This window comes from Protobothrops mucrosquamatus, unplaced genomic scaffold (genome assembly GCF_001527695.2).
Source record: "Protobothrops mucrosquamatus isolate PMUCROS unplaced genomic scaffold, P.Mucros_1.0 scaffold1486, whole genome shotgun sequence".
NCBI lineage: Eukaryota > Metazoa > Chordata > Lepidosauria > Squamata > Viperidae > Protobothrops > Protobothrops mucrosquamatus.
The window spans coordinates 619,569-630,627 of NW_015387663.1; the positions used below are offsets into that span (position 1 = coordinate 619,569).

The following is an 11,059-nucleotide window of genomic DNA, read 5'->3' on the forward strand; positions in this document are numbered from 1 at the left end:
GACATGTCCTTTAGAAAACCAGAAAGGTATGCCATTTCATTGTAATATCCCTATACAGTGGCAAGAATTGTGGCCTCTTATGAGGAGCGAAGGTGTTTCTCCAGATTTTATTGAAATGAGAGGTCTGTTGAATGCAGCTCTCCTGTGGCTTGTCAGACAAGCACAGATCCATCTTCTGGAAAATGCTATGCTCAGACTTCTGGGCCAGGCAACTCTGAATTTTGTAATGCACAGCTTAGCTCAGTAGAATATCCTGAAGTTCAACTATGTTTCAGAGGAACAATTCATCTGAACAAAATAAAGGACAGCCCTTACTTGATTAAGAGTATATATGCTGTTTGCATGATTTATTTGACTGTTATTCATTTACCAAATAATTTTAAGAAATGGAATTTCTCTGTAAGCTTTGCAGATTTTCCCCTTTGCTCTGCTTAGGAAACTGCCTTGCCCCACTCTTCACTATTTCAGTTGTAGGCCTGTAGTAGTAGTACTTTGTGGCTTTCCTTGCCAAGGACAATTTGGTTGGCTATGCTTCAAAAATACTGGTTAAAGTACAGTAGTTCTAATTTCAGTGGTTGTCTAAATTTAGAGATTGCAGTATTTGCCTTCTGGCTTTGTTACTCTTTTTTTCATTGTTTTGTTACATCAAAACACATTTTTCCTTCTTAAGCTAGTCTGTAGAATAAAAAGCCAACATATGTATTTTATTTATATGTTACTTAAAAAATGTCAGTTATAATGCAACTTCTTTGCCATCCCTGTAGGACAAGCAGCAACTTTAAACTGTAAACTGGAGAATGCTTTCATATTTGGAAATAAAAAGAGAAGAAAAATCCATTGTTTGGTTTTGGAATTATAGCTCCATATAACAAAATAAGTTATACTTAATGATGGCACTGAATGCAGATTGAAATAATTTTATTTAAGTAAATAACTTTAATTTGACCATATTTTGTTAATAATTTGTTGTTACTATATTTATATAAACAGCAAAACTGGAAGCTTTGTAATTTTGATATCCAAATATAGGTTGATTAAGCTGCAATCCAGAGCATGCTGAATTTTTTTTCTCTTTGAGAGATGATAGATGTGTGAAAAGTATTACTGTATGGAAACAAGAGTAATGATGTTTCATGCATGCACCTTTAGCACTTTTGCTTCTGTATATTGTATCATCCAAACTCTTTTTCCTTACACGTTTGATTTTGTTAGCATGCTCTCTATTTATTATTTTGCATCCAAAGGGGAAGATTTATTTCCAGTTTTAAAGAAACTGTATTTTCTTCCTTAAACTGCACTTTTAATTTTTGTTAGCGAAAATAAGCCACGGTCACATTTCCTTGAATTCCAACTAAACTGGGAATTATGTCTTACTTAAAATTAAAAGCAGTTGCTGATACCACTCTGAAGGAACGAGGGGTGTGTAAGGGGAATATGTGTGTGTGTGTGTATGTATGCACCCAGGAATTTAGGGATACATGCGTTCATCCAGTAATGTTTGCTGTAGTACACTTTCAAGAATGCCTTGTGAAAAAGTAAGCTAGTGCAGGGGTCCCCAACCCTAAGTCTGTGGATCAGCACCGCTGCGGCATGCCAGAAACTGGGCCATGCAAACAAATGAAGCCCTACCTGTGGGATGCAGGCAACACACAAAACCACACCCCTTCCAGTCCACGGAAAAACCTCTCCACGGAATCAGTCCCTGGTGCCCAAATGTTGGGGCTAGTGTAGTGAGCTAGTATAGTGATACATGTGGGACGTAGTTTTAGGATTCCTTGATATGGCTATTTAGTGAGTTTTGGAAATGGTGGACTCAATTTAATTAGTATTTTGAACTTGTCTTCCCTTAGGTACTGGTGGAATGAGCGTTGCATGTGTTTTGAAGAGAAAAGCAGTGCTCTGGCAGGACTCTTTCAGCCCCCACCTGAAACAGCACAGTCAAGACACAGCTAATCCCAACATGCCTGTTGTTTTGACATCTGGAACAGGGTCCCAGGCTCAGTCACAGCCAGCTGCAAATCAAGCCCTTGCAGCAGGGACCCACTCTAGCCCTGTTCCTGGATCCATAGGGGTTGCAGGTCGCTCCCAGGACGACGCGATGGTGGATTACTTCTTTCAGAGGCAGCATGGTGAGCAGCTTGGGGGAGGCGGAAGTGGTGGAGGCAGCTATAATAACAGCAAACATCGGTGGCCTACTGGGGATAACATTCATGCTGAACATCAGGTAAAAAGTTAAATATTTCAGAATTGAACAAATGAGCTAAGCGGGCCTTATGGTAGCTGCATGCAGTGAATGTTATGAAATTTCTGTGTGTCTAATTGATCATGTTTCCTTCTCTTCTTGCATTTCCAAACTGACATTCTTTTGCTTAGAGTACAGTAACAAGAGATTCCAAATACCTTTTGATTCAATTCAGAAAATTCATCAATTGTTTTAAGCTTGTTTAATTTGCTTTTGTATCAAAATTGGGAGTGCAATGCTTCTTTCTCTCCCTCACCTTTTTCTTTCCTTTTCAGATGTGCTGCTGTTAATCTATTGAGTACATTTATCAAAGTTCTTAAAGCATCACTGGCAAAGATGCTTAATGTTTTATATTGGTGGAGTGTTTATAGTTTGCTGCTTGTTCAGTTCCATATCTGCTGGGACTGGGAGAAGCATAACTAAAAACCAAACATTCCTGGGACTTTCATTTCCGTCTGCCCTCCTCCTGCTGCTAGTAAATATTTTTAAGTAAGCTGAATTTTATTACTTATCCAATAACTGGGGAATTTTAAAAATGTATCTTTCAAATTAAATTTAAAACATCTATTTGGTCACCCAAGCAAAGCCATTCTTTTGTATATGCTTTTTATGATCTTGTAAATCGTTCTAGAAACTAAATTATATGGATACAGTAATTATGTTTCCCTGAGTCATCTGTCAAAAGCCATTGAAATGGGAGTGTGTTTCCATCAGCTCTTTTCTTTTGAGCCAAATGGAAGAAGGGTGGTCGTGGTGATTTATAATGTTGGCAGGAAATAGCTGCTGCTATATGCCTTTGTTCTATGTGCTTGGAATGCTGTGTAGAAATTCACTATATTGTATTCATATATAGAAGGCTGTGGGTAGTAATGGGGATTTAGAAGACAGGGTGGGACTGTGTTTATTTTTTATGTGTTGATGTTAATTTAAAGGTAATGATTTTCACAACTTTCAATTCTTTTTTTTATCATGTTGGCATTGTTAGATTATTTAAAAGTGAAAATTTGAAACCAATCTCATTAAACATATTCTTTTTAAAAGGGCCTTCCTGAACTAATGAGAATCTTGAACAGATTCAGTCTCTGAAGAATATGAAGTTTGGATCAGAGCTGAATGTCCAATTCTTAACATTTTTGTCCTTCTAGGAACCGGACACCCCCTTTAAAAGTTGACAAAGAGTAAGAGAACCTGTGAAGTGTAGCCATGCTTTGAGAAATATATTTTCTCTTGATGAAATTTACTCTGTGGATTTAATCTTATACATAAAGAGCGCTGTAAAATAAATCATTACTGTCTTCTCGTGAAAATGAATTGTACATTTTTTTGAGAATGTCTTATCAAATAGTATTAAACAGGGTAGCTGCTAAGCATACCCTGTTTAATTTCTCAGTATTTTTTGTAGCAGAAATCATATATATTCACTCTTTAAGTATCCAGATTTCAAACTGCTAACTTGATAATTTCTTCTCAGGCTTCTGTACTGGTTAGATTCCTACCATTATAAGGCTCTTCTCATGGAAGACTTCAATTAACACATTACTTTGAAACATGTTATTGTTTCTGAAGCATCATTAAAATTCATACATGACTGGTAAAATTAACATTGTAGCAGCTCAGAATGCCAGATGAAAGAGGAGTGTCCTGACATACTTTCTAAAAAAAGGATAAAAGCCACAAGATAATCTGCTGTCTCTTTAAGAGCTTGGGAATTAGCAAGATTCTTAATAGGATAAACCTTTATGCATGACCTCAACCAAAATTTTGATGAGCTGGAGTAAAACTATTATCTAGCATGTGGTACAATACTGCTTAGATAATAGTATATATCAAGAGGTCCCCAACCTTTTGTGCACCAGGGACCGGTTCCGTGGAGAAAGGTTTTTCCACGGATCGGAGAGTGCGTGGTTTTGTGTGCTGCCTGCATCCCAAAGATGGGGCTTTGCTTGTTTGTGCAGACTGGTTGCTGGCATACCGTGGCCCTGTACCGGTCCACGGACAGGGGGTTAGGAACCCCTGGTATATATCCCAAAATCTGTGGTCTGCCTTTCTGCCTGCCCTCTTTTTGGAGGATTTTCCTGTCTTTTAGGCTGGTTCTTCCGATAGATTCAGCAAGGGTTTTCATTCCAGCCCCTTTTCAGGATTTTCTAATAACAGTTAAGAATATTAATTTCTTCTAGCATTTGGCTATGCTTATGAATGAAACAAAGCTCAGGTCCTGATTTGAGAATTTAATTGGAAAACGATCTACATTATATTCTGGTTGCTTTAAATGTAAGAATCTGTTATAACTGAGGTATATCTCTCCTGAATTGTAGAATACCTCGGTACTCAACCTTAATTGGTTCCAGGAGGCATGATGAGTACCAAAAACGATGAGTATCAAACAGATTTTTCCCGTAAGGAATAAGGTAGTGAGTCACAAGGCAGCTGACACTGACAAGTTCTAGCTTGTGCATTGAGTGCCCAACAAACAATGAGTACCGGGACAAAAGTTTTGTGTCAAAATACATTGAGCACCAAATTCGATGAGTTTTAAAGTAGTTGAGTACCAGGATAACCATTGTATTTCCTCAGCATGGTCTAGAAGCTGGCAAATGTGGCAAATGTTTATGAAACACAGTTACATTTTCATGAAAGATATTAATTTTTTAAAAAAGCCTGATGTTCATATATCAAACCTTTACTTATTTAAAACCTGTATTGCTTGTTGTGCAAAATATCCTCGGGCATTACACAAATTAAACTTCTTAAGAAGGAATATGCCATCAGCTATTTTAACTGGGTAATTGTGTATAGAATATGGAAATTAAAACTTTTTAGATATGGTCCTTCTGAAATTACTTTTGATGTGTAAAGTCATTCTATACTCTGTTAGGGATAACCAATTGTTTTGTTCCTAAACCAGTTTTTATTTAGTGTCTAATAGCTGTGCCATAATTTAGATGAGCGTAAATCCTTAACATAGATTCACTGTGGAAGGAAAATTGTGGGTTTTAAAAAAGTTTTATAATGCAGCTCTATGTATGTCAACTCGGTTAAATCCAGTTGACTATGTGGAAGGAGATTGGAAACTAAACAAAAGGTCCAGAGCTCTTACTCATTCACTAATTACCCGTACTGACTCTAGATGGGAATTATGGGTCAGCATTCCTGAAAGACACTAGATTGGGAAAGATTCTGTTAAGGTTACAAAACTTAACACAAAACATTTTCTACATCCTGTCAGCACAAGCAGGACAATAAAGAGAACAAGGGTAAGGATTTAATAAATGCCTTTACCAACATATAGTAGAAAACAGTAATTACAAATTAATCCAATAACATAAACCCAGAATCTATTAAACGAATATGAACACATAAAGAACCAATAAAAGAATGCAACAATGTAATACAACAATATTAATAAATAATAATATAACCTTATTTATTTGCCTTCATTCGGAATAAAATAACCACACAGTGATTTTTTAAACTACTCTGGGGTAGGACTGAATATATTTAAAACAGATGCAACCTACAATTTTCTGCTAAATACAATTAGGGTGGAACAACCAGACCTTACACTAATTCACTAATCTAATAAAAGAAATACTATTTCAAACCATCATATTTCCACAGAGGGAAAGGGGATGGTTGCAGAGTTACAGAATCAGGTCCCAGAGTTACCCAGAATCTGGAGACAGTGACATTGGCATAATGAACCAAAACATAAAGGAAGACAGACAGGGGGAATTATGTGATTGGGGGGCTGTAAACACAAGTACCAGGAAATTGTAAAAATGATGTGGACAGTCCAACAAAGTCAAAATGTCACTGTTTTGTAAGGTAGTCCTCGACTTAACAACAGTTCTTTTAGTGACTGTTCAAAGTTACAAAGGCACTGAAATATATATGACCGTTTTTCACAGTTACGACCTTTGCAAGCATGCCCATGATCATGTGATGCTTGGTGACTGGTTCATACTTATGACGGTTGCTGTGTCCCAAGGTCATGTGATCACCTTTTGCAACCTTCTGACAAGCAAGACCAAGTTCATTTAACAATCGGGTTATTAACTTACCAGCTGTAGTGATTCACTTAACAACTGTGGCAAGAAAATGGGGCAAAACTCCATTTTCACAAATGTCTCACTTAGCTACAGAAATTGGGGCTCAGTTGTAATTGTAAGTTGAGGACTACCTGTACTAGGACTGCGGGACAGGGAGAGAGATCAGCAACAGCTGTTAGGAGACAGTTACAGTGGATAATCTCTAGGCCTAAGACAGTTATGACATATTTAAATTTATATTTTACACACACACACCACCTTTATTATTTTTTACAAACAAATCAAGGCAGCAAATATATCCAACATGCTGCCTTCCTCCTATTTTCCCCAAAACAACAACTCTGTGAAGTGTGTTGGGGAGAGACAGAGAGAGAGAGGGAGGGAGGGAGGGAGACAGGCCCAAGATCCTGAACGAATAAGGCTGTGGTGTCTTCATCAGAACCCCCCCCCCAATCCCCCAGATAGTCATTATGTAAAAATTAACAAGCCCAAGAATCAGTAAATAGGCACAAAGTCAACTGATTATCCCAGTGCTATGGGATCTTTTATAAAAGTGATGTTTTTCATTTGTCTGGTAGAGAATTAGCGATTTGGAGGCAGTATGTGTAATTTTTAATTTACAATACCTTTTCTCATTATTTGTCTCACTGTCTCTGATTTTTCTTGGAAAAGTTTATGAGACCCACGTTTTTGCTTTTCACACAAAACAATTTTTCCAGCTTTTTTTTGTAGTTTCCTAATTCTATTTTGGCAGATATTTAAGTATTGCCATCCAATAGTTTAGTAAGTTCCAGCTTTAACCAGTTTTTTACGTTTTTAAAGATGTTTGGTTGATCTTAATATTTATAGCTGTAAAATTCTTTTAATTAATGATCAATCATACAAGCTTTCAACAAGTGTTCCATCTAATTTTGTAGCTGGGGGGGCTTAATCTGTTAATAAAAACTTCCATTGACCATTGCTGAAATCAGCAGTCCGAATATAATATATTAATACTTTGAACATAAAGTTTACCATATAAAATTTAACATATACTACACTTAAAATTGATTTGAGGGCTGGTTTTTTTTTCTCAAAATCCTCTTAAAAGTTGAGAGAAGTTGAATGGCCTGGCATAATTTTGAAACATTACCAATTTTGATTTCTTTCATTTTTGCCTTGAGAAAGTCAAATATTCTGGTAGTGTTTTTAAAAAATAGTACAACAAAGGCTTAAGCTGTTGAACAGATAACATAATTTTGTTCTTCTGCTTAAAATGTTGCCTGTTCATCTGTTGTTGCCCCAGTTATTTAGTACTAATCTCAAAGCAAGAATGATAACTATATTTTGATTAGCACTAGCAACATAAGATAATAAGCAAGTTTATGCTAATACTTATAATTTACCAGCTCCTTGACAAAGAAAAGAGGAAAATAATGAATCATGTTTTACAAGTCAGTTTTTTTAAAAAATTATACCATTAAGTAGAACTAGATTTGACAATGTAGCCACACAGAATGAGGATGGGGTGTGACTCCTGTTTGCAGTCATTCTGCTTAAGCCTCTTTTTTCCTCTGAAGCTGTTGTTTTTTTTATCCCAGAAGGACACTGCAGCTGTCTTTCTGTAGAAGTGTGGAATTGTTTGAAGCTTATTTGGGCTTTATCACTCAGTAGTATGAGTGAAATATCAGGACTGTAATCCCTAAAATTGGTATACTATCGCTAGCCGTATTCAGGGATAGAGCATACAGCTAGTCCTCAGGTTACTACTGTAATGGAGCTTGCCCATTACTGTGGTAAATTCTGACAATTGTAAATCAGATTTTATGACCTTTCAAGTGTGGCTGTTAAGTGCAGTTGGGCATCATGTTTCAGGCAAAAACTCTGTCCAACTACGCAGCTACATAAAACTGGAAGTAATAGTGTCAAAAATGCATTCATGTGACCACAGGACACTGCAAACGGCTACAAATGCTGCCAAAATGCAGTCATGTGACTGCGAAACTTTGGAATGGCTCGAAATGTCCATTTTTCAGGTAGGTCATAACTTTGAACAGTTGCTAAGCAACTGGTCGTATGTCAAGGACTACCTGTATCTGTATTGGAAGAATCTCAAGAATACAAAGTTGCACAATCCTTTTCTGTTCTGATGTCAATCAGAATATATGAGCATAAAAGCTCTCTGGAACTATTGCTCTAGTCAAGTTGGATTATTATTGTATAGTAAACCGTTGCTGAAATAGTTGTGAGAAACTGCATAGACATGTTCATGTAGTCACTTGGAATCAAAACCGATTGAAGGTAGCCATAAACACAAAAATTATATTAATATATGTACACGCCTGAGGAGAAAATAAGTGTGAAATTTGATGTTATCTAAGACAATCAGGACATCTTTAATGTCACATGAATTTCATAGTTAGTCTATTTGTTTTAGCATGAATCAGAAGCTGTTTTTAGGGGTTGCAGACTTAAGATACACACCACAGATAATCAAACAACGAATCAGCGAACACCTAGAGGCAAACAAAGTCATTACTAAAAGCCAACATGGGTTTGTCAAAAACGGATCATGCCAGACAAATCTTATTGCATTCTTTGTGACAAAATTAGTGGATCAGAGGAATGCTGTGGATATAATTTACTTGGACTTTAGTAAGGCATTTGATAAAGTAGATCACAATCTACTACTTGATAAGATAGAAAAATGTGGGTTAGACAGCATCACCACCAGATGGATCCGTAGCTGGCTGACCGGCCGTACTCAGCGAGTGGTCCTCAATGGAACCGCATCTACATGGAGGGAAGTGTGTAGTGGGATGCCCCAGTCTCTGTTCTGGGCCCAGTGCTCTTCAACATCTTCATCAGCGATTTGGACAAGGGGATAGATGGGGAAATCATCAAATTTGCAGACGACACCAAGCTGGCAGGAATAGCCAATACTCCAGAAGACAGGCTTAAGATACAGGAGGATCTGGTACAGACTTGAACACTGGGCACTATCTAACAAATGAAATTCAGTGGTGAAAAAAGTAAGGTTCTACATTTAGGCAAGAAAAACCAAATGTACAGGTATAATATAGGGGGTACCTTGCTCAATAGTAGTAATTGTGAGAGGGACCTCGGAGTCCTAGTGGACAATCACTTAAATATGAGCCAGCAGTGTGCTGCAGCTGCCAAAAAGGCCAACACAGTGCTAGGCTGCATTAACAGAGGAATAGAGTCAAGATCATGTGAAGTATTAATACACTTTACAATGCCTTGGTAAGGCCACACTTGGAATACTGCATCCAGTTTTGGTCACCACGATGTAAAAAAGATGTTGAGACTCTAGAAAGAGTACAGAGAAGAGCAACAAAGGTGCTAAAGCATATAAGGAACGGTTGCTGGAATTGGGTATGTCTAGTTTAACGAAGAGAAGAACGAGGGGGGACATGATAGCAATGTTCCAATATCTCAGGGGCTGCCACAAAGAAGAGGGAGTCAAGCTATTCTCCAAAGCGCCTGAAGCCAGGACAAGAAGCAACGGATGGAAACTAATCAAGGAGAGAAGCAACCTAGAACTAAGGAGAAACTTCCTGACAGTTAGAACAATTAACCAGTGGAACAACCTGCCTCCAGAGGCTGTGAATGCTCCAACACTGGAAGTTTTTAAGAAGAGACTGGACAGCCATTTGTCTGAAATGGTATAGGATTTCCTGCCTGAGCAGGGGCTGGACTAGGTGACCTCCAAGGTCCCTTCCAACTTTTGTTGTTGTTGTTGTTGTTGTTATTATATTATTATTATTATTATTATTATTATTATTATTATTATTATTATTATTATTATTATTATTATTATTATTATTATTATTATTATTATTATTATTATTATTATTATTACATTTCAACACAATATTTTATTTATTTGGAGCCTTTCTTTTCCCTAGGAGGAATCAAGGGGAAAAAAGCTTTTTATGCTTTTCCCTTCTCTTCTCTTTTTGCTCCCTGTTTGTGGAATTAACTTAATTTATTTGCTTATTTATAGCAGTAAATACAATATAAGGAAATTTTGGATGCTTCTACTTTTGAGTTGTTACACAAAATGATAGGCATAGATTCAGTTACTGTAAACTTTGTCTAGTGCTAAAATTGCTATGGATGTTTTGTCCTGAGTGTAAACGATTTCATTAGTCATATGGACTTTGTATATTTTTATGCATTCTTTCAGTAACGCAACAATATTGTGTATCCATTGCTACCAGTTCAGAAGGAAGCTTATAGAGGGAAAGTAAAAGAAAACAATCATGTTGTGTTTCTTTTTAGCTGAAATGCAGGAGAGATTTTATTAGATATCATTTCATATAAGAGAAAATTAATACAGTTGATAATTATGGTTTTCTAATTATTAAATGTGATCCAGAGTCTCTTTAGGTGCAGTCATAAGCTTCTATTTCTTTTTATTTTTCAAGAAACGTTTTGGGATTTATGAACTTAAAAGATATACACATATTATAAATGTGACTGTTTTGTTTAGTTATATTAGTTTCAGTTGCATTTTCTTTTATGTTGGCTAACCATCTCTCTGTTTCCGTAAATTTAAATGATTTGTTTACCTTACCTGATAACCAAACATTTGCTTTTGTTTTTGCAGATGTAATTTTAAATATAATTTCATGCAAGTTAAGTACATATGGTTATGTTCAAGTTGCTCAAAACTCTGCTTTATATCTTCTAGTTTTTCAGTTTCTCTTACTTAAGTTTCTCTTGCCTCTATAATAGGTTCGATCCATGGATGAATTAAATCATG

General features: G+C 36.5%; 1 protein-coding gene across 2 annotated transcripts in view; it reads left to right on the plus strand.

Annotated features, from left to right (window-relative positions):
• Positions 1–1,859: 1,859 nt before the first annotated feature.
• PUM1 (pumilio RNA binding family member 1) overlaps positions 1,860–11,059 on the plus strand; it is a 52,776-nt gene continuing 43,576 nt past the window's right edge. For both annotated transcript variants that reach the window (XM_015822186.1, XM_015822187.1), the window contains exons 1-2: positions 1,860–2,224; positions 11,032–11,059. The exon at positions 11,032–11,059 is cut by the window's right edge and continues 3 nt beyond it. In XM_015822186.1, the coding sequence (XP_015677672.1) occupies positions 1,862–2,224; positions 11,032–11,059 (391 nt within the window). In that variant the 5' untranslated portion in view covers positions 1,860–1,861. The remainder of the gene's footprint in view (positions 2,225–11,031) is intronic.